General features: G+C 43.1%; 1 protein-coding gene across 5 annotated transcripts in view; it reads left to right on the forward strand.

The window, feature by feature from the left end:
- The first annotated feature begins 5,354 nt into the window (after positions 1-5,354).
- Positions 5,355-25,044, forward strand: part of LOC139375390 (arf-GAP with SH3 domain, ANK repeat and PH domain-containing protein 3-like) — a 76,735-nt gene continuing 57,045 nt past the window's right edge. For 2 of the 5 annotated variants that reach the window (XR_011627789.1, XM_071117128.1), the window contains exons 1-3: positions 5,355-5,678; positions 14,050-14,122; positions 20,069-20,214. Coding sequence is in view for 4 of the 5 variants with exons in the window: in XM_071117128.1 (XP_070973229.1) it covers positions 5,478-5,678; positions 14,050-14,122; positions 20,069-20,214 (420 nt within the window). In the remaining variant the exon portion in view is untranslated. The remainder of the gene's footprint in view (positions 5,679-14,049; positions 14,123-20,068; positions 20,215-25,044) is intronic. The other 3 variants (XM_071117127.1, XM_071117126.1, XM_071117129.1) reach the window with 2 other exon arrangements.

The following is a 25,044-nucleotide window of genomic DNA, read 5'->3' on the forward strand; positions in this document are numbered from 1 at the left end:
ATCTTCTCTCCCTGCATGGTAACTGAAGCAGGGTGCTTCATCCCCTCTCCCTGCATGGTAACAGAAGGAGTGTATGTTTATAGTCAGGCAGCGAGTCTCTGCAATGTCTGTATTCCATCAACCCTAACATACACAGCCAACACAGGCCACAGAAAACCATGAGGGAAAAGGACATTGTAGCAAATTGGGTCACTGAAGCAATTTGTTAAGCTCAACAGTACATGGAGCATGTCTCTAACAGCTCGTGGAATCCGATCATACTCTACTGTACACCCAAGAATTTATAACTTCAAGCCAGCATTTTCCCCAAAGAGACGCACTTTGTTTGATGATAAAAAGACTGTCTGAACTTTTCAACATACAAGCAATGAGCTCTTGCCATGACATGCATTGTGAAAAAAAAGAGTAGTACTTCAATGCCTTGGTCGGCAAGATCCTTTTCTTCACTGCAGTCTCGATTGAGAGCACATTTTTCAGTGTCACCTCGCAAAGGGACAATAAAACATTTTTTACATGTTTTATTTATTTAACTAGGCATGTTTTTTAACCACTCCCATGCTCTTCCACTGTAGTAGTGACCTAGGTGGAGTATGTGTGTGTGTGTGTGTGTGTGTGTGTGTGTCTGTCTGTCTGTGTGTGTGTCTGTGTGTGTGTGTGTCTGTCTGCATTTGTGAGTAGCCTCTTTCCACATCTATCCAACACATCTCCAACACATCTCCAACACATCTTTCCAACACATCTATCCAACACATCTATCCAACACATCTTTCCAACACATCTCCAACACATCTCCAACACATCTCCAACACATCTTTCCAACACATCTCCAACACATCTATCCAACACATCTATCCAACACATCTATCCAACACATCTATCCAACACATCTTTCCAACACATCTCCAACACATCTCCAACACATCTATCCAACACATCTTTCCAACACATCTCTCCAACACATCTATCCAACACATCTTTCCAACACATCTATCCAACACATCTATCCAACACATCTATCCAACACATCTATCCAACACATCTATCCAACACATCTATCCAACACATCTCCAACACATCTCCAACACATCTCCAACACATCTCCAACACATCTCCAACACATCTATCCAACACATCTATCCAACACATCTATCCAACACATCTATCCAACACATCTTTCCAACACATCTATCCAACACATCTATCCAACACATCTATCCAACACATCTCCAACACATCTCCAACACATCTATCCAACACATCTCCAACACATCTTTCCAACACATCTTTCCAACACATCTATCCAACACATCTCCAACACATGAAACAATTCTAAAATCGTCAAAATGTTTTCTAATCACACAAAATGGAAATATGTTGATATCCTATTCACAGGAGGCATGACAAACCGATGTATGTACGCAGAGCCAAAACCATATTTTCAGTTTGCATTTGTTCAACAGGGACAGCAGGTTAGATAAACTGGTACAGTCCTGATTGTACCCCAATGACAATTCAATTATATTTTTTTGCATTTAGAAAACATTTAGAGAATTTCAGAAAATGATCATGTGTTGGGCTAATATGTTGGATCGATACTGAAAGAGGTTACAGAAGATGGTAATGTGTTGGGCTAATATGTTGGATCGATACTGAAAGAGGTTACAGAAGATGGGAATGTGTTGGGCTAATATGTTGGATCGATACTGAAAGAGGTTACAGAAGATGGTAATGTGTTGGGCTAATATGTTGGATCGATACTGAAAGAGGTTACAGAAGATAATCATGTGTTGGGCTAATATGTTGGATCGATACTGAAAGAGGTTACAGAAGATGGGAATGTGTTGGGCTAATATGTTGGATCGATACTGAAAGAGGTTACAGAAGATAATCATGTGTTGGGCTAATATGTTGGATCGATACTGAAAGAGGTTACAGAAGATAATCATGTGTTGGGCTAATATGTTGGATCGATACTGAAAGAGGTTACAGAAGATGGGAATGTGTTGGGCTAATATGTTGGATCGATACTGAAAGAGGTTACAGAAGATGGGAATGTGTTGGGCTAATATGTTGGATCGATACTGAAAGAGGTTACAGAAGATAATCATGTGTTGGGCTAATATGTTGGATCGATACTGAAAGAGGTTACAGAAGATGGGAATGTGTTGGGCTAATATGTTGGATCGATACTGAAAGAGGTTACAGAAGATAATCATGTGTTGGGCTAATATGTTGGATCGATACTGAAAGAGGTTACAGAAGATAATCATGTGTTGGGCTAATATGTTGGATCGATACTGAAAGAGGTTACAGAAGATGGGAATGTGTTGGGCTAATATGTTGGATCGATACTGAAAGAGGTTACAGAAGATGGGAATGTAAAAAGTCTCTCACTTTTTCTGAATTCCCCCTACTATAGTTCTGCTTTGTGCAAGATATCAGTACTACAAGAACCAGAGCCCTGTCTAATCTAATTACAGGGTCCCTAATGTAAACTGGATCTCTTTCCTACATTGGAAAAGACTATAAGACTGTCCCACTTTAGCTACTCCATGCTGTCTTACTTTAACTAGCTATGGGTGGTAATGCGGGACAACAAGAAAAAATGACTGAATTACAAAATGTACTAGTACATATTATGCACATTAACATCAACATTTTGCACAGTTCATCAATATGTATGACCGTTTTATAACCTTTATATCAAAACAGAAAAAAAATCTATGTCACTGATTGTACGGCGAGCTTCCTGTTAGAAACCCCTTCTATGACATCACACCAATGAAGTGACGTGATTTTGATCATGTGGTTTCTCTGCAAGGGATTAGCAACAATAGTTTTGATTTTCAATTGTCAGACCAAGAAATAAACAAGGTCAGGATTAAGCTGTCCCAGTTTATGTGATGTCACACTTTTTCTGAATTCACCCTACATGAAAGAGTTATCGCGTGATAGGCTCCCGAGTGGCGCAGCAGTCGAAGGCACTGCAGCTCATGCTAGAGGCGTCACTGCAGACCCTGGTTCGTTTCTGGGCTGTATCACAACCGGCCGTGATTGGGAGTCCCATTGGGCGGCGCACAATTGGCCCAGTGTCGTACGGGTTACGGTTTGGCCGGGGTAGGCCGTCATTGTAAATAAAAATTTGTTCTTCACTGACTTGCCTAGTTAAATAAATGTTAAATATTTGTTTTTACAAAAATAAAGTAAGGGTTGGAGTTAGAAATCAAGGCTGCTATTACAATAACACAGCACTACTACTGCAAAAAGTCTGGTATTGACTGTGCTATTCCTTCAGGACTGTTCAGGAAATAACCTTGAGTTTGTTTGAGTTTACTGTCACAATGACGCATGTAAAAGTTTCCCAGGTTGACCCTTCGCTAAGTCCCGCCCCCCTTGGTTACTGTTGCAACTTCTGAAGAAAAAAAAATCATGCAAAACCCATTTCCTTATATATACACCACTGGCAAAATCCCCTCAAAATGACCTCAAACTGTGTTTTTTAATACACAATGAAATTGAACACAGACTACCCCTTTGCTAATCAGGAGAACCTCCGGTATGTTGTGGTGGACTGTCATTACAATTGCTTCACGGGTTCCTGGTAAAATGAAGGCTGTAGTGTGACTAGCCACGATGGCTCTGAATGTTCTGTCATGCAGCCATAGTTACTAACCATTTTTTGGAGCTGACTAGTGCTCTCAAATCGTATCCTTATGTCGACAGCAGATGGTAGTTGTATTCATAACATGGCTAACTTAGCTTGCTAACATTTTGAAGAAAAAAAACGAACATTTATATTATCTGGCTAACTAGCGTTAGCACCGTTGGGTGGTCAATAAGACTGAGATCCAGCTAACCAGCTGAGCTAGAAACCTATGATAACAAAAGTATAATTTTAGATTCTAAAAAAATACGCCATCAACAGGCTTTGCATCTGAGGAATTATAGTAACAAGTGCCCCTGGTGCACTGTACAATTATTTAGGCATTGAAAAAGGTGTTTTTGGATGAAAGCTCAATGCCTTCCATGCGTTTAATACGTGAACTTGTCCAAGGTGTCGGACGAATGAGGCCAGGTTTCAACTGCTCCTCCAATTTTGCTTCGGTACGGCAGTTTAACTGATGCTCGGCCCAGAAAGACAATTCCCATATACGGCCACCCAGAGAAGTCAGATTCAAAAATTCCTAATAAGACACTTTAGTCATCACCTTCGTGCACAAAACATTTATTATTCAAATAATTGTTTCTGAAGCCGATTTGTTTTCCATTACTCACAACCAAAGCTATGAATATTTTATATTTATCTAATGTCTCCCATATTTTTGGATGATGTGATGGCGTTGTCGCTACACCCGGTGCGCTCTGAGTGCTAGTGCGCATATGATGTTGATCAACATAAACTGGACGGCAACCCAGATATATCGGAGTATGTGAACGTGAGGAGGTTACCTTGAGAACAACTGGCGGACATCTTGGATGCAGTCTCCAGTTCTTATTACAACACCTCAGTGTGTCAGACTTGACAACAGTTGTTATGCATTGGAACACTGCGATAGGTTGCACCATGTTCTGTGACGGGGCTTAGTGAAGGGTTAATTGGTTATTTCCTTTCAGCAGGTAAATATGTGGTTTTGTGGTCATATCAAGTAGCCCCCCCCCCCCCCCCATACTCAATATGGTTGCAGTGGGCTTGGAAAACACAGTCAACCCTGGACTGCATTGCACCCAAAGCTTTTCAAGTCTAAAACTTAACTTCCCTCAGGCAAAGTACTTTGATATCCTTCCTTTCATGTGTTGGCAGATTGTATAGTAGCAGGAATGAGTAGTCGGGTACACCTGTAAGGTGAAACCGTAATGTCAAGGGTAGGTAATATAGAGGTTTGCTACAAGTCTGTTACCTGCACTGGGGCCCAACAGTCATACTATCTATACCCAGCAGGGAATTAGAGGCCGAGATAAAGGTTTTTCAAGTGTAGAGGTGAGGTTTGCCATAGAATGACAGCTATATACTTTGGCTAAACTGGTGAAATAAGCCAATGGAAGGCATTGAAAGTTGAATGTTTTTGTTTAGCCTTGATTAAAATGTAGAATATTGCAGTGCTTTCACATGGTGGACCTTGCTCCATTTCCTCATAGCGCCCTGAACCTTTTCATTGCATTCTAAAGGGATTCTATGGTGTGTGACACCCTATTCATCTGTGTAGTAGTCCACTGTTTTCACTACAGGCTAGGGTTTGCATGGAGGGGAAATGAGACGGCAAAAGACTGCGGGTCCATTCTTCACGCGCCCAATTCAGTATGCCAGAAAGCAGAAACATTCCACGTGATGATGGAATTACTCCCTCCCTAACCGCACGCACAGAGCCAGCATTGGATCTGTAGCGCTCGCAGTGGTGCTCACTCATGTACCGCACCGCAGTGAGACATTTTACCTTTTGCTATAGCCTTTTCCACAACGGAGAACATGTGCATTTTCCATGGAAACATGCGTTTTTGACACTTTTACTAACTTTTGTAAATCTTCAGTTGGACCCCTTTACCTTGAGAGAAATATGCCGGAGCGTATCAACATTTCAGAGTTTGTTGCTCTGACAAACGAGGACTTGGCTTCACCGGCTACCTCGAGTTTTCAGTCCAAAATGAGTGAATGTCGGAACACCGTTTCGGCAGTCGAAGAGGTAAGTCAGGCTAGTGCAGCGCAACCAGAGAGTGGGGAACGCGCAGTGCGTACTAATACTGTATACCAGTCTGCGTTAGGTAGCCTAACTTGTTATTGACATTTGTGGGAGGTGAACCGATAGGTAAAACCCCTAAAACAAGTTGGCCAAGTTCATTTTGATGTAATTTATAAACGTAGGCTATTTATAAATATTTCCATGATATTTCACAAGTGTTTTATGTCGTCGTGGGACAGTGGATAGTGCAATGCACAGGGTTGGGGCAGTTGATAGATAGGTGAGGTGTTTAAATAAGATTTACAAATAAGCATGTCCAAATATGCCATTTTCCTGTATGAGGGTTAAGCTAAATGACTGTGACACTGAATACTTTCCAGGATAAACCTTAGCTACAGTACAGTTATGACCTTTGTCTTGCAGTGACAGGCTATAGCCTAGTTTCACCTGAATACCATTCCTCCCATAACAGAGAAAGTGCCCATGGGTTCACTCAACATGAACTGCACTGACACACATGACTGGTGATTGGTTCAAAGAAATTGACAGTAAGAAGACTGTGGGAGCTGTACTGTTATATTTCAGTGCAGCCTTTGATATTATTGACCATAACCTGATGTTGAGAACACTTATGTGTTATGGCTTTTCAACCTCTGCCATATCGTGGTTTCAGAGCTATCTATCTAATTTAACTCAAGGGGTATTTTTTAATGGAAACTTCTCTTATGTCAATGTGTGGTGTGCAGCAAGGCAGTTCTCTAGGTCCTCTACTCTTTCTATTTTTACCAATGACCTGCCACTGGCATTAAACAAAGCCTGTATGTCCATGTATGCTGATGATTCAACCATATACGTATCAGCAACCACAGCTAATGAAGTGACTGAAACCCTTAACAAGGAGCATGCAGTCCGTTTTGGAATGGGTGGCCAGTAATGAACTGGTCCTGAACAGTTCTAAAACTAAGAGCATTGTATTTGGTACAAATCATTCCCTAAGCTCTAGACCTCAGCTAAATCTGGTCATGAATGGTGTGGCTGTTGAACAAGTTGAGGAGACAAAATGACTTGGTGTTACCTTAGATTGTAAACTGTCATGTTCAAAATGTATGGATTCAATGGATGTAAAGATGGGAAGAGGTCTGTCCGTAATAAAGAGATGCTCTGCTTTTTTTGACACCACACTCCACAACGCAAGTCCTGGAGGCTCTAGTTTTATCTTATCTTGATCATTGTCCGGTCAGAGGTCATCATAGGTCAAGTGCTGCTAAGATAGACCTAGTTAAGCTGCAGCTGACCCAGTACGGCACGTTTTGCTCTTCATTGTAACCAGAGGGCTGATATAAATACATTGCATGCCAGTCTCTCTTGGCTAAGAGTTGAGGAGAGACTGACTGCACCACTTATTTTCATAAGAAACATTCATGTGTTGATAATTCTAAATGGTTTGCATCGTCAACTTACACACAGCTCTGACACACACACTTACCCCGCCAGACATGCCACCAGGGGTCTTTTCACAGTCCCCAAATCCAGAACAAATTCAAGAAATTGTACAATATTAAATAGAGCCGTTATTGCATGGAACTCCCATCTCATATAGCGGAAGTGAACTGCAAACCTAGTTTCAAAAAGCAGATAAAGCAACACCTCACCCCTATTTGATCTAGATAGTTTGTGTGTATGTATTGATAGGTAGGCTAAGTGTGCCATTTTTAAATTGATGTAGTTCTGTTCTTGTCTATTGATGTTCTGTATTATGTAATGTTTCATGTTTTGTGTGGACCCCAGGAAGAGTAGCTGCTGCTTTCGCAACAGCGAGTGGGGATCCTAATAAAAAAAACAATACCATACCCACTGAGACATTGACGACTGAGGAATAGTCTCTCATGGTCTCTGTCGTGAACTGTTTGAGAGACCATTGTGGAACAGATGTCCAGATGGGCAATAATCATCCGAGCCTTCGTCAAAATCTTGAGCTACGAATGGCCACAGCTTTGATCTCTATTGGCGGGTCTAGATGAACGCATTTTACTGAACTTCGATGTCAACGTGAGATTAGGAGTAAGTAGATTCTCCTCAAGGTAGTTGTTAGAGAGATCTTAGCTCTTATAAGAGAAGGGAGTGATTTATGATGGTGAAGATCAGCTAGCAATGCATGGAACTGTAAAAAACTGACACAGGTAAACATCAGTGTTGACTCGCTATTGGAGAAAGCTGTAGCGCAGAGCATCACGCAGCTCTTGATTTGTTGTTATCATCGTTGTTGTTGTTGTTATCGGGAACTTGTCAGCGAGAAGAGTCGATGGCCTCTAATTGGAGAGGCTGAACTGAAGGCTGGGAGGATTAAATAAAACGTCTGTTTCTGCTTTTAGCCATTCACATGAAATGACATGAAATGACTGTTCCTCATCAGTTACATAATCAGAGGCCTTCATTTGTTCTACCAACACACTTAAGTATTTCCTACCTTTTTTTACACAACAAAAAATGCTGAGCCTGGATAAAACTCCTGGCAATAGAAGCACAATGCAATCCTGGCTGGAACACATTTGACTAATGCTCTTCAGACTTGGCATGGCAGACCTGCTAGACTGAATGAATCCAAAAGCCCAACATTACCACAACTTTCTCGTAACCTTCTCCAAACGTTGACTCCCATGCCTTGATTTTGTCACAGCAAGGCTAGGAGAATTATGTTTTCCATAGACTGAATCCCAACCCCAAATCAACCTTACCACAGCCTTCCTCAAATGTTGACTCAGCATAATCCCATGTCTGGTTTCCTCACAGCAGGGCTAAAAGAGCCAATCAGCCCCACTAGAAACCCATGGATGCACAGCACATCTCTGGCAGAGCTTCCTGAAGGGATTATGGCAGAGCCTCTTTAATTAGCTCAGTTCCTGAGGGCTGTGACTGGGGCTCTATGGGGTTCTGGGCTGGGATGACCTGGCTGAGCTTGTAGCAGGACCACCGGAAACAAACACAGCAGGCCAGCCAGACGGCACTCGTTTGGAGTGTGGACGGCTAGGAAGGATTAGTGCGTGTTGGGGTTGGGTTGGGTTGGTGGGCGAAACTCCAGCCTCAAGGCCTGTTGAGGATTATGTATGTGTTAATGTTTGTTTGAATCCATTTATCCTCAGACTGTGGTTTCAAGGCTTCTCAACATTGCAGACGAATCAGAGAGAGAAGCTGGCTTCTGACTGTGACATCACACACACACACTAAGCTTTATTCATGAATATATGTCTCTATGATCCAAGTAAACCTCAGTGGTCTGAAATGCCCCAGTGAAAGTCCAAAGAAAGAAGATATGGTAAAAAAACAACACATTACCCAACTATATATATATAGCCTATACAAACTTCAGGTGTGTAATAATGATATGACACATTTTAAATGACCAATATGCAGTTTAAACTATAACAATGAGGTTACCCTGTCTCTTTTTCAATTTAAAAAATAAAAACTTAGGGAAGGGCCTGGAGAAATGTAACCACTCTCAAATTCATAGTCAGAGCTATGGATACCAGGACTGACCATCCATGATATCAACATTATGGTTTTAACCATGTTTTGAGGTTTATATCGTTTACAAACATTGTAGTAAAACAATCTTATATTTTGGGTTCTGATGGTGTACATGAGGCATTAAGTTCAATTCAAGAATCTATGGGTATATTACTCATTTATAAATCCAACAATGGATGTAACAACTACAGATTGCTCCTTTAAGATGATATGATACATCACTGGGTTCCTGGCCAGCTCTCCTAACTGAACCGTATCACTGGATGCTAGAGTCTGTTTGTGTATCTCTGTCAGTATGTTTAGGTGAAGGGCTGTTGGATGGGCACACACGCACACTGTGTAGGTCATTTCTCCTGATAACCATCCCAAAAGAAAATGTAAGCAACAGAGATACCCTGGGGTTGGACGTGCCAGTCCAACAGAGATACCCTGGGGTTGGACGTGCCAGTCCAACAGAGATACCCTGGGGTTGGACGTGCCAGTCCAACAGAGATACCCTGGGGTTGGACGTGCCAGTCCAACAGAGATACCCTGGGGTTGGACGTGCCAGTCCAACAGAGATACCCTGGGGTTGGACGTGCCAGTCCAACAGAGATACCCTGGGGTTGGATGTGCCAGTCCAACAGAGATACCCTGGGGTTGGATGTGCCAGTCCAACAGAGATACCCTGGGGTTGGATGTGCCAGTCCAACAGAGATACCCTGACATGCCAGTCCAACAGAGATACCCTGACATGCCAGTCCAACAGAGATACCCTGACGTGCCAGTCCAACAGAGATACCCTGACATGCCAGTCCAACAGAGATACCCTGGGGTTGGATGTGCCAGTCCAACAGAGATACCCTGACATGCCAGTCCAACAGAGATACCCTGACATGCCAGTCCAACAGAGATACCCTGACATGCCAGTCCAACAGAGATACCCTGACATGCCAGTCCAACAGAGATACCCTGGGGTTGGATGTGCCAGTCCAACAGAGATACCCTGACATGCCAGTCCAACAGAGATACCCTGGGGTTGGATGTGCCAGTCCAACAGAGATACCCTGACATGCCAGTCCAACAGAGATACCCTGACGTGCCAGTCCAACAGAGATACCCTGACGTGCCAGTCCAACAGAGATACCCTGACGTGCCAGTCCAACAGAGATACCCTGACGTGCCAGTCCAACAGAGATACCCTGACGTGCCAGTCCAACAGAGATACCCTGACGTGCCAGTCCAACAGAGATACCCTGACGTGCCAGTCCAACAGAGATACCCTGACGTGCCAGTCCAACAGAGATACCCTGACGTGCCAGTCCAACAGAGATACCCTGACGTGCCAGTCCAACAGAGATACCCTGACGTGCCAGTCCAACAGAGATACCCTGACGTGCCAGTCCAACAGAGATACCCTGACGTGCCAGTCCAACAGAGATACCCTGACGTGCCAGTCCAACAGAGATACCCTGACGTGCCAGTCCAACAGAGATACCCTGACGTGCCAGTCCAACAGAGATACCCTGACGTGCCAGTCCAACAGAGATACCCTGACGTGCCAGTCCAACAGAGATACCCTGACGTGCCAGTCCAACAGAGATACCCTGACGTGCCAGTCCAACAGAGATACCCTGACGTGCCAGTCCAACAGAGATACCCTGACGTGCCAGTCCAACAGAGATACCCTGACGTGCCAGTCCAACAGAGATACCCTGACGTGCCAGTCCAACAGAGATACCCTGACGTGCCAGTCCAACAGAGATACCCTGACGTGCCAGTCCAACAGAGATACCCTGACGTGCCAGTCCAACAGAGATACCCTGACGTGCCAGTCCAACAGAGATACCCTGACGTGCCAGTCCAACAGAGATACCCTGACGTGCCAGTCCAACAGAGATACCCTGACGTGCCAGTCCAACAGAGATACCCTGACGTGCCAGTCCAACAGAGATACCCTGACGTGCCAGTCCAACAGAGATACCCTGACGTGCCAGTCCAACAGAGATACCCTGACGTGCCAGTCCAACAGAGATACCCTGACGTGCCAGTCCAACAGAGATACCCTGACGTGCCAGTCCAACAGAGATACCCTGACGTGCCAGTCCAACAGAGATACCCTGACGTGCCAGTCCAACAGAGATACCCTGACGTGCCAGTCCAACAGAGATACCCTGACGTGCCAGTCCAACAGAGATACCCTGACGTGCCAGTCCAACAGAGATACCCTGACGTGCCAGTCCAACAGAGATACCCTGACGTGCCAGTCCAACCATTTCTCTATATGACTAATATAACTATTTATAGTTACGACAGTCTGGAAACATAGCTGGGATAGCTCCGCTGGGGAGAGGCCATTTTGGAATCTGATTCCCAGACCTGGGTTTAAATACTATTTGAAATCATTTAAAATACTTTAGCTGGGCTTGATTGAGATTGCCTGGTGCAATGGAACCAATACGAAAGTCCCAAAAGTGCCTGCCACTCTATGCAGTCTAAAGCCAATTAATATTAGGATTTGAACCCAAATATGCAGGGCAGCTATGGAGAGAATCCATTTTAATGCAACGTGATCAGGGCCATTTACAAATGGTGGCTGGGTATCAGAGTTATCAGAGGGCAGAGTGATCCCATTACTAGGTCGTGATGTTTTAGGGGGAGGCTGTGTGTTATGGCTATAGTGGTTGTGTTGGCTGGTTGTGGCCTCCTACTGCCACTTGTTACTCTTGATAGTAGTTGAGTGCTGATAAGGTTATTTGAATGGAGAGCAAGGGAAAGCCAGATTCTAAGGGCTCGTCGTTCTTGTGGTTATTCAACAAATCTGTCCTCTTGCCAACAGCAGGTTCATGGGATCAGATATCCCTGAAGCCAGGAATTCCTGTTGCGCTGCCTGACCATGGGTTGACAGTGACACACACTGGGGTTTTGATACACACACACACACACACACACACACACACATACATGCAACCAGGAACACACACATACCAAAATTCCCTATACCCTTGAGAGAAGAGTAAAACAGTTACACCCATAAATACATGTGTTACCATTGAGACAGACTGGGTGTATTCTCCACAGACAATCTTCCCTTTATTCTACTGTCTGTTTCAAACCTTGGACCCCTCTCTATTATTACAGCAGCTCTGTGTGTGTTAGACAGAGTATCAGCAGATGCTACAGACAGGACACAGCAGGGATGAACCACAAGGTCTGGTCCTCGGGACCTTAGGTTTTATGCTAAATGCATGCTGGGGGGGTTTAACATATATTTTTGATTTACCGTAACAGGGTGTGTTGTAACTGTTCTACCGTCTACTGCACCATGGTGGTGTGGCCTGTACTTGGATTCTGTGTACGAGGAGAGGTTTAAAAAAAGAGTATCTCTTTGTTAAATGGCGACATTACATCATTTGTTCATAGGGAACATCATATTGGACACATCACCTTCACCCTGACTGTCTCATAGACTTAAGTAAACACATTTATGACATTGAAGTGTAACAGTTTCAAGACATATTTTCACTTTGACCACTGTCTTGCCCTGACTCTTACTGTACGTGGCCTTGCTCAGCAGTTGACTGTGAAAGTGGAAAAATAAAGCAGAAGTGAGTCTTTCCATACATTTCTATACAGTTTAACGTCCCATGCTCTTTTGAATTTGACAAATAAGACATGTGGTAGTCCCCCACAATGCCAAGGGCTGTTATGTCACATGAACACTAACCACTACTGGTTGAGTTACTGTAACTTTAATAATACTTATAAAATAAGGATCCTTTTTTCTCTTAAGGATCCTTTTTGTCTTCTCAATAAGGATCCTTTTTTGTCTTCTCAATAAGGATCCTTTTTTGTCTTCTCAATAAGGATCCTTTTTCTCTTCTCAATAAGGATCCTTTTTCTCTTCTCAATAAGGATCCTTTTTCTCTTCTCAATAAGGATCCTTTTTCTCTTCTCAATAAGGATCCTTTTTGTCTTCTCAATAAGGATCCTTTTTCTCTTCTCAATAAGGATCCTTTTTTGTCTTCTCAATAAGGATCCTTTTTCTCTTCTCAATAAGGATCCTTTTTTGTCTTCTCAATAAGGATTCTTTTTTGTCTTCTCAATAAGGATCCTTTTTTGTCTTCTCAATAAGGATCCTTTTTCTCTTCTCAATAAGGATCCTTTTTTCTCTTCTCAATAAGGATCCTTTTTTCTCTTAAGGATCCTTTTTCTCTTCTCATTTTCCCCTGTAATCAGGGACTGATTTAGAGCTGGCACACCAGGTGGGTGCCATTAACGATCCGGTAGAAGAGAGAGCCACGAGGTCTGCTGGTTCAGATGCAAACAGAGCAGAGCAGAGGGAAGTTTCAACATGTCAAATGAACCTGAAAGAGTCGGCGAACCTGAAAAGAAAACGTCAGGCGAGGTCGGTGGTTAGAGCATGAGTGACATCAGCCCAATGATTGCAAATGTGACGGTGTTAGACGGACTAAGTGCCGATTCACCCGTTCACTTAACATTAGTCATGGCGTGGGAACTAAACAGTCGTCATGACCGCTGCTAGAAAGTCAAGGAAAGTGTGTTTTCCCTAGAGACAGCTTGGACAGGTTACATGTTTTTCACCATTGCTGTTTCTCATTACTACTGGGTGAAATCCTAACTTGGAATCTGTGGTGTAATATTCCATGTATTTGTTGTTGTTCAAGTCTCCCATTGACATCATCAGTACATGATTTACATCAACATCAGAGTTGCATGGACAGACCGATCTGAAGTTAGGATTTACCTCAGGGAAAGATCTGCCTTCCTGAAACCTTATACTGCTCAATACATGTCAAGTATGTATGTTTCCTTAAATCTCTTCTCCTCTCTTTATGTGTTGCAGTCCTTAGAGATGGACCAGAGCACCTTACAGAGGATGAAGAAGATGATCAAGGCCATCCACAGCTCTGGACTAAGTAAGCGCCCGCACGCACACGCACATGCACACATACATGGCATTATAAGCCTTATTATAATGCATTATGAAGGCTCATACATGTGTTCAAGTTATAAAGCATTATACTGATAGGCTTTAGGTGGGGATTTCGAGTGGCGCAACGGTCAAAGGCACTGCATCTCAGTGCTAGAGGCGTCACTACAGACCCTGGTTCGATTCCAGGCTGTGTTTAGGAGTCCCATACGGCGGCGCACAATTGGCCCAGCGTTGTCCAGATTAGGGTTTGGCCGGGGTAGGCCGTCATTGTAAATACGAATTTGTTCTTAACTGACTTGCTTAGTTAAATAAAGGTTAAATTATTTAAAAAATTAAAGAAGTGTTGATCAGCAGCATTTTCAAAAGTGGCTTGTTGTGGGCGTTGTTTGTTAGGCTTCTTTGTTAGTCACGTGATTAGGGTGTGGGATGAGGGATAACATGTGTTTTGTGGATGGTGTCGTTGTATGGGTTCTATGTGATGCGTTGGCTAAGCCACCCTGTCTGTCTTTAGGGGTGTAACAGTTCATCAAACCCACGTTCCGGTATGTATTGCGGTTTTGGGTTCACGTTTCGGTAGGAAAATGTATTGCCAACAGTTACTGTAGTTAATTTTAGTGTATTTAAGAAAATCCAAAGTGTTGGTATTCTAAATTTTCTTAAATGAAAACACGATTACTCAACAACAACGCAACAGCACATCTTCAACCTCAGGAGGCTGAAGAAATTTGGCTTGGTCCCTAATATCCTCAGAAAATTTTACAGATGCACAATTGAGAGCATCCTGTCGGGCTGTATCACTGCCTGGTACGGCAACTGCACCACCCAAAACCACAGGGCTCTCCAAAGGGTGGTACGGTCTGCCATGCGCATCACCAGGGACACATTGGCTGCCCTCCAGGACACCTACAGCACCCGATGTCACAGGAAGGCCAAAAAGGTCATCAAGGACACAGCCTGTTCACCCCGCATCAGAGCTGGGTCCGAGAGACTGAAAAACAGCTTCTATCTCAAGGCCATCAGACTGTTAAATAGCCATCACTAGCCGGCTACCACCCGGTTACTCAACCCTGCACCTTAGAGGCTGCTGCCCTATATACATAGACATGGAATCACTGGTCACTTTAATAATGGAACAATAGTCACTTTAATAATGTTTACATACTGCTTGACTCATTTCATATGTTTATACTGTATTCTATTCTACTGTACTTTAGTGAATGCCACTCTGACATTGATCGTCCTAATATTTATATATTTATTTCAATTTTATTTGAAACTTTATTTAACTAGGCAAGCCAGTTAAGAACAAATGTTTATTTCCAATGACGGCCTACCCCGGCCAAACTCTAACCCGGACGACACTGGGCCAATTGTGCGCAGCCCTATGAGACTCCCAATCACGGCCTGTTGTAATACAGCCTATAATCGAACCAGTGTCTGTAGTGACACCTCTAGCATTGAGATGCAGTGCCCTAGACCCCTGCGCCACTTGGGAGCCATCCTTTTACTTTTAGATTGGTGTGTATTGTTGTGAATTGTTTGATACTACTGTACTGTTGGAGCTAGGAACACAAGCATTTCGCTACACCCGCAATAACATCTGCTAAATATGTGTATGTGACCAATAAATTGGATTAGATTTTTGAACAACACTAAAATAAAGTGCAATATACATGTGAAGTCAATATATAAACATGGCTCAGACATTGTATAGGTCTATGCTATAATGTTTTCGTACAGAGATAATATGCGCACTTGTGTGACTCTCTTAAAGGGTCTATAGCACGGTACTTTTCATTTCCTGCTCCGGGGTAATGTGATGGGCTGTCTGTAACCCTGGAGGTCCATCCATCTGTAGTAAGCGCTACACAGCGCTGGTCAATTCACTGACAACTTCAGCTGATTTAGCTTGCTTATATAGGGCGCGTACTACCTGTTTGCTGAAATGGGCGCTTGTGATCAAAGTTGGTAACGTGGCTGGAACTCTTTCACGAGGTGCTGAAACCTGGGGAATACTGGGCTGATTTCGACGTAAATGTGTCAACGTGTCTGAGGTGTTGGCAGCTGCATAGGCTATTCTGGTTGAGCAGTGGAGACATATACAGTGCCTTGCGAAAGTATTCGGCCCCCTTGAACTTTGCGACCTTTTGCCACATTTCAGGCTTCAAACATAAAGATATAAAACTGTATTTGTTTGTGAAGAATCAACAACAAGTGGGACACAATCATGAAGTGGAATGACATTTATTGGATATTTCAAACTTTTTTAACAAATCAAAAACTGAAAAATTGGGCGTGCAAAATTATTCAGCCCCTTTACTTTCAGTGCAGCAAACTCTCTCCCGAAGTTCAGTGAGGATCTCTGAATGATCCAATGTTGACCTAAATGACTAATGATGATAAATACAATCCACCTGTGTGTAATCAATCTCCGTATAAATGCACCTGCACTGTGATAGTCTCAGAGGTCCGTTAAAAGCGCAGAGAGCATCATGAAGAACAAGGAACACACTAGGCAGGTCCGAGATACTGTTGTGAAGAAGTTTAAAGCCGGATTTGGATACAAAAAGATTTCCCAAGCTTTAAACATCCCAAGGAGCACTGTGCAAGCGATAATATTGAAATGGAAGGAGTATCAGACCACTGCAAATCTACCAAGACCTGGCCGTCCCTCTAAACTTTCAGCTCATACAAGGAGAAGACTGATCAGAGATGCAGCCAAGAGGCCCATGATCACCCTGGATGAACTGCAGAGATCTACAGCTGAGGTGGGAGACTCTGTCCATAGGACAACAATCAGTCGTATATTGCACAAATCTGGCCTTTATGGAAGAGTGGCAAGAAGAAAGCCATTTCTTAAAGATATCCATAAAAAGTGTTGATTAAAGTTTGCCACAAGCCACCTGGGAGACACACCAAACATGTGGAAGAAGGTGCTCTGGTCAGATGAAACCAAAATTGAACTTTTTGGCAACAATGCAAAACGTTATGTTTGGCGTAAAAGCAACACAGCTGAACACACCATCCCCACTGTCAAACATGGTGGTGGCAGCATCATGGTTTGGGCCTGCTTTTCTTCAGCAGAGACAGGGAAGATGGTTAAAATTGATGGGAAGATGGATGGAGCCAAATACAGGACCATTCTGGAAGAAAACCTGATGGAGTCTGCAAAAGACCTGAGACTGGGACGGAGATTTGTCTTCCAACAAGACAATGATCCAAAACATAAAGCAAAATCTACAATGGAATGGTTCAAAAATAAACATATCCAGGTGTTAGAATGGCCAAGTCAAAGTCCAGACCTGAATCCAATCGAGAATCTGTGGAAAGAACTGAAAACTGCTGTTCACAAATGCTCTCCATCCAACCTCACTGAGCTCGAGCTGTTTTTCAAGGAGGAATGGGAAAAAATGTCAGTCTCTCGATGTGCAAAACTGATAGAGACATACCCCAAGCGACTTACAGCTGTAATCGCAGCAAAAGGTGGCGCTACAAAGTATTAACTTAAGGGGGCTGAATAATTTTGCACGCCCAATTTTTCAGTTTTTGATTTGTTAAAAAAGTTTGAAATATCCAATAAATGTCGTTCCACTTCATGATTGTGTCCCACTTGTTGTTGATTCTTCACAAAAAAATACAGTTTTATATCTTTATGTTTGAAGCCTGAAATGTGGCAAAAGGTCGCAAAGTTCAAGGGGGCCGAATACTTTCGCAAGGCACTGTACTCTCTGTCCATCACCGTTGTAAATCTACTGGGAAGCCAAAATGTTCCCAAACTGGAGATTTAAACGATGTAGAATCTTCCTGGTTTATCGACCCCACCACTCTCTTATAGTACATAACTAGTTCCCAACTGCGCCTCACAAAATGACAGTTTGAAATGTGCCAATTAAATAGTTGAATTTTGATAAGTTGTTTGTTTTACAACTATTTGTTTTAGCGGGAATAGCCTGAATTTATGATAATATGCAGCTGTTTAAAGGGCAAATCCACAGATGAAACAATAACAAAACGGCACCTTGTTTTGGGTAAAAAACAAACTGAGGGATGGGCCTGGACAAATGGAACCACTCTCAGATTAATATGGGGACCTCGGTTCCGTCAGCACTGTGAACCCGAAAGATATATATATTTTAATGTATTCTATCAAATAAAAACAGTAGACCTATAGGTTATGTCTACGCTGCGTTCAATGCCTCGAGTAAAACTGAGCTGAAAAAACCCCATTTCAGACTATTCCCGTTAAAACAAATAGTTGTAATTTATTGTAATGACTGGAATTCTGATAGACTTTGGTTTTTAATGTAAAGATATAATGTAATCTTACGACGGCCTTATGTAGTAGAAAGCCATGGGTCAGAAGAAACCTACATAACCAACCTATAAAGTAACATTGAACATCCATATATGACCAGCTATGTAAACTTTAACATTGATTTATCCTGCAATTCTCTTCTAATACGGCTTAAGGGGAAAGTCATCTAAAAGTAACTGAATGTAATCAGATTACGTTACTGAGTTTGGGTAATCCAAAAGTTACGTTACTGATGTACAATTTTGGACGGGTAACTTGTAATTGTAACGGATTACATTTATAAAGTAACCTACCCGACCCTGACGACTACTTTTCACTATTTCATACTGGTGTGACGAAGCAACTACTCACCAGATTCACAATGATAACAACATACAGAAAACATGGATGAACACGTAAAAAAATAAGTTTTTCTTCTTACTGAACTGTGAAATAGTCTGTTTCCTATTTGGGAGGTTTAACGGTCAGATGTAAGTCAGAGAGAGACAGAGTTAGGAAATGATGTTTGGTCAGTCAGTACAGAGATACCCCAACTCCACTTCTATCCACACATCCACCATCTCCCCTCTAAACCCCCACTTTCTTTCTCCCTCTTAACTGGAATCATATGGGGCTGTTCCATTCCAGTAAGGCTAAGGGGGGGGGGGGGCTCTTTTCCTGTTTGTTTCTAGTGGCTGGCTGATTCAGAACCCCTCAATCAGCCATGAATGATACAGTATGGCGTTGCTTGGTTGACTCACCATCTCTCTCTCTCTCTCCTCTCTCTCTTCTCTCTCTCCCCCAACCCCAGGGGGCCATTAATGATCTTCCTCAAATATGTTAGTCAATGTTGTGCTGCTCGTCAGATTTTTGTTGTCAACAAACTCGCAGTTAGCATGCAGCCGCATACCTTGGCCCTGACACACAAACAAGCATACACACACAACATTAAAGACTGAAAGAGACCATTTTGAACAAAAGCAGACTTATTTGGGGTAAGCCATCGGGATAGCATAGATGTGCATTTTGTAATAGTTACTGGAAAAACTGTAGCCTAGACGCCAGGCAGTTACTGCTCCCACTGTCGTTGCCGTGCCAGACCTTTGACAAAGGACCTGGCTAAAGCACAAACCGATTGGGATCCACATACTGGCACCCATGCTAGAAAACTGGAGATGGGTACTCAAAAAGACTTGTTTACATTCCCCATTTCACACTATTGTGCAAACGACAGTATGCTGGATCTGATCCATCTGGGTTCCAGCAACTATTACATCTAGTACAGCTCTGCTCAGTCGTGATGAAAGGGCATATGTGGTCACTTTCTCTCTTATTATGTTGACAGGCTGTAGTCAGAGAGCAGTGGCACCGCTGGGTTAGACACTACATTGGGAGAGAGGGTGAGGGAGCGAGGGGAAGAGAGAGGGGGGAGAGAGAGTGAGGGGGATAGGGGAAGAAAGAGGGAGAGAGTGAGGGGGTGAGAGAGAGGGAGGGAGCGAGGGGAAGAGAGAGGGTGAGGGAGCGAGGGGAAGAGAGAGGGGAGAGAGAGTGAGGGGGATAGGGGAAGAAAGAGGGAGAGAGTGAGGGGGTGAGAGAGAGGGAGAAACAACAATGAAGTGTGTTTTATGGTTCTAGGTCATGTGGAGAACAAGGAGCAGTACATCGAGGTGCTGGAGAACCTGGGGAACAGTCACCTGACCCAGGACAACAACGAGGTGTCCACAGGATTCCTCAACATGGCCGTCTTCACCAGGGAGGTCACCTCTCTCTTCAAGAACCTGGTGAGAGGAGGGGGAGACTTTGGAGGAGGTTGGGAGTCGGGTGAAGAAGAGAGAGGAGGGCTAATAGAGAGAAGAGGGAAGGTCCGCACAAAATGTATTCAATTTTACAGGACAAGCATTTCACTCATCTGGGCTTCATCTTCATCAATGTCATAGGTGATGATGTTGATGTACTGCAGTGACTGTGATGATGGAGTTGATGTACTGCAGTGACTGATGATGGTGTTGATGTACTGCAGTGATGGTGTTGATGTACTGCAGTGACTATGATGATGGTGTTGATGTACTGCAGTGATGGTGTTGATGTACTGTAGTGATGGTGTTGATGTACTGCAGTGACTGATGATGGTGTTGATGTACTGCAGTGATGGTGTTGATGTACTGCAGTGATGGTGTTGATGTACTGCAGTGACGGTGTTGATGTACTGTAGTGATGGTGTTGATGTACTGCAGTGATGGTGTTGATGTACTGTAGTGATGGTGTTGATGTACTGTAGTGACTGTGATGATGGTGTTGATGTACTGTAGTGATGGTGTTGATGTACTGTAGTGACTGTGATGGTGTTGATGTACTGTAGTGATGGTGTTGATGTACTGCAGTGATGGTGTTTATGTACTGTAGTGACTGTGATGATGGTGTGGATGTACTGCAGTGATGGTGTTGATGTACTGCAGTGACGGTGTTGATGTACTGTAGTGATGGTGTTGATGTACTGTAGTGATGGTGTTGATGTACTGTAGTGACTGTGATGATGGTGTTGATGTACTGCAGTGATGGTGTTGATGTACTGTAGTGATGGTGTTGATGTACTGTGATGATGGTGTTGATGTACTGTAGTGATGGTGTTGATGTACTGTAGTGACTGTGATGATGGTGTTGATGTACTGCAGTGACTGATGATGGTGTTGATGTACTGCAGTGATGGTGTTGATGTACTGTAGTGACTGTGATGATGGTGTTGATGTACTGTAGTGATGGTGTTGATGTACTGTAGTGATGGTGTTGATGTACTGCAGTGACTGATGATGGTGTTGATGTACTGTAGTGATGGTGTTGATGTACTGCAGTGATGGTGTTGATGCACTGTAGTGACTGTGATGATGGTGTTGATGTACTGTAGTGATGGTGTTGATGTACTGTAGTGACTATGATGATGGTGTTGATGTACTGTAGTGACTGTGATGATGGTGTTGATGTACTGTAGTGATGGTGTTGATGTACTGTAGTGACTATGATGATGGTGTTGATGTACTGTAGTGATGGTGTTGATGTACTGCAGTGATGGTGTTGATGTACTGCAGTGACTGATGATGGTGTTGATGTACTGCAGAGATGGTGTTGATGTACTGTAGTGACTGTGATGATGGTGTTGATGTACTGTAGTGATGGTGTTGATGTACTGTAGTGACTGTGATGATGGTGTTGATGTACTGCAGTGACTGATGATGGTGTTGATGTACTGCAGTGACTGATGATGGTGTTGATGTACTGTAGTGACTGTGATGATGGTGTTGATGTACTGTAGTGATGGTGTTGATGTACTGTAGTGATGGTATTGATGTACTGTAGTGATGGTGTTGATGTACTGCAGTGATGGTGTTGATGTACTGTAGTGACTGTGATGATGGTGTTGATGTACTGTAGTGATGGTGTTGATGTACTGCAGTGACTGATGATGGTGTTGATGTACTGCAGAGATGGTGTTGATGTACTGCAGTGATGGTGTTGATGTACTGCAGTGACTGATGATGGTGTTGATGTACTGCAGAGATGGTGTTGATGTACTGCAGTGATGGTGTTGATGTACTGTAGTGATGGTGTTGATGTACTGTAGTGATGGTGTTGATGTACTGTAGTGACTGTGATGATGGTGTTGATGTACTGTAGTGATGGTGTTGATGTACTGCAGTGATGGTGTTGATGTACTGCAGTGACTGATGATGGTGTTGATGTACTGCAGAGATGGTGTTGATGTACTGCAGTGACTGTGATGATGGTGTTGATGTACTGTAGTGATGGTGTTGATGTACTGTAGTGATGGTGTTGATGTACTGTAGTGACTGTGATGATGGTGTTGATGTACTGTAGTGATGGTGTTGATGTACTGTAGTGACTGTGATGATGGTGTTGATGTACTGTAGTGATGGTGTTGATGTACTGTAGTGATGGTGTTGATGTACTGTAGTGACTGTGATGATGGTGTTGATGTACTGCAGTGACTGATGATGGTGTTGATGTACTGCAGTGATGTTGTTGATGTACTGTAGTGACTGTGATGATGGTGTTGATGTACTGTAGTGATGGTGTTGATGTACTGTAGTGATGGTGTTGATGTACTGTAGTGATGGTGTTGATGTACTGCAGTGACTGATGATGGTGTTGATGTACTGCAGTGACTGTGATGATGGTGTTGATGTACTGTAGTGATGGTGTTGATGTACTGTAGTGATGGTGTTGATGTACTGTAGTGATGGTGTTGATGTACTGTAGTGACTATGATGATGGTGTTGATGTACTGTAGTGATGGTGTTGATGTACTGCAGTGATTGTGTTGATGTACTGTAGTGACTGTGATGATGGTGTTGATGTACTGCAGTGATGGTGTTGATGTACTGTAGTGATGGTGTTGATGTACTATGGTGATGGTGTTGATGTACTGCAGTGACTATGATGATGGTGTTGATGTACTGTAGTGATGGTGTTGATGTACTGTAGTGATGGTGTTGATGTACTGTAGTGATGGTGTTGATGTACTGCAGTGATGGTGTTGATGTACTGTAGTGACTGTGATGATGGTGTTGATGTACTGCAGTGACTGTGATGATGGTGTTGATGTACTGTAGTGATGGTGTTGATGTACTGTAGTGATGGTGTTGATGTACTGTAGTGACTATGATGATGGTGTTGATGTACTGTAGTGACTGATGATGGTGTTGATGTACTGTAGTGACTGTGATGATGGTGTTGATGTACTGTAGTGATGGTGTTGATGTACTGTAGTGATGGTGTTGATGTACTGTAGTGACTATGATGATGGTGTTGATGTACTGTAGTGATGGTGTTGATGTACTGTAGTGACTGTGATGATGGTGTTGATGTACTGTAGTGATGGTGTTGATGTACTGTAGTGACTGATGATGGTGTTGATGTACTGCAGTGACTGATGATGGTGTTGATGTACTGCAGTGACTGATGATGGTGTTGATGTACTGCAGTGATGGTGTTGATGTACTGTAGTGACTGTAGTGATGGTGTTGATGTACTGTAGTGATGGTGTTGATGTACTGTAGTGATGGTGTTGATGTACTGTAGTGATGGTGATAATGGTGTTGATGTACTGTAGTGATGGTGTTGATGTACTGCAGTGACTGTGATGATGGTGTTGATGTACTGTAGTGATGGTGATACTGGTGTTGATGTACTGTAGTGATGGTGTTGATGCACTGTAGTGATGGTGTTGATGTACTGTAGTGATGGTGTTGATGTAATGTAGTGATAGTGTTGATGTACTGCAGTGATGGTGATAGTGGTGTTGATGTACTGTAGTGATGGTGTTGATGCACTGTAGTGATGGTGTTGATGTACTGTAGTGACTTTGATGATGGTGTTGATGTACTGCAGTGATGGTGATGAGAAGAGGAAGAGGGAAGGGTACGGTTCAGAGGGAAACAGGGCAGACAGACGTGATCTGATTTGTTATTGTGTTGGTGGTGACAGAACAGAATGCTGGCTGGTGTGACTAATAGGGGAGCTGGTAGATAATCAAATCCAATGGTATTGGTCACATGCTTCATAAACAGCAGGTGTAGACTATCAGTGAAATGCTTACTTACGAGCCCTTCCCAACAATGCAGAGAAACATTTAAAAATAAATACACAATGAGTGACGATAACTTGGCTATATAAACGGGGTACCAGAACCTAGTCGATGTGCAGGTGTACGATGTCATTGAGTTAGATATGCACATATAGATTGGGTAAGGGACAGTTTGAAATTTACAGTTTGAAATGTTCTTGCTTTGGGGAGGGTAGTGTGTTTTCTCCCTGGTTTACATTGACTCTTTTGCAGGTTTGACTATATAATGTCTTCCATCCGAGCCACATGTCCTCGTCTGCTTGCATGCGCCTCCTCGAGTTCAAGGTGTTTTAGTACTTCCCTTGTGCATTACAGTTTTACTATACCACAGGTCAATATAGTATACCACTCTGTCTGTCCTGCCCTCTATCCACCATTCATAGTGACAATAGTGGTCGGTGGATCGTTTGTCCAGATCTGCAATAGGCTAACTAGCGATCATACCACACATAAAAGCATTCAAAGCTGCACCAGTTTTTTTTCTACGAATCCACAAGATGGAGGAATAGCTGAGGGGCAGTGGGGAGGCCAGGTGGGTCATTACACATGAAAAGAAAAGGGGAGATATGAGACATGCTGCTCAAAAAGCTTTATATTGATCTTGTTTAGGGACAATACAACTATCCTAACTAGACTATAATAGCAGTAATAATTGTAGTAATATAGTAGTAGTAATAATTGTGTTATTGTTTTCAAGTGAGTACAAAATTCTACTCTAGGGCTGCAGTGAAAATGTAATTTGAATAACAGAGCAAAAGCCCTGTGATTTTGAACGGTTCATTTAATTTGGATCAGTTGTGGGTCTACTCTCTACAGTTTAGAAAGGCCCAGTAGCAGGCCAGTCTGGCTGTATTGTTACTTCTGATACTGAGATGCGCTGTCCTATAATTATGTGGCCACATATGTTCCCAGCAGGCCCATTTATTCAGGAAAGCTTAACACACGCTTCCTCTCCAATCCGAGTGGCTATTCC

The sequence above is a fragment of the Oncorhynchus clarkii genome, chromosome 19 (genome assembly GCF_045791955.1).
Source record: "Oncorhynchus clarkii lewisi isolate Uvic-CL-2024 chromosome 19, UVic_Ocla_1.0, whole genome shotgun sequence".
Lineage (NCBI taxonomy): Eukaryota > Metazoa > Chordata > Actinopteri > Salmoniformes > Salmonidae > Oncorhynchus > Oncorhynchus clarkii.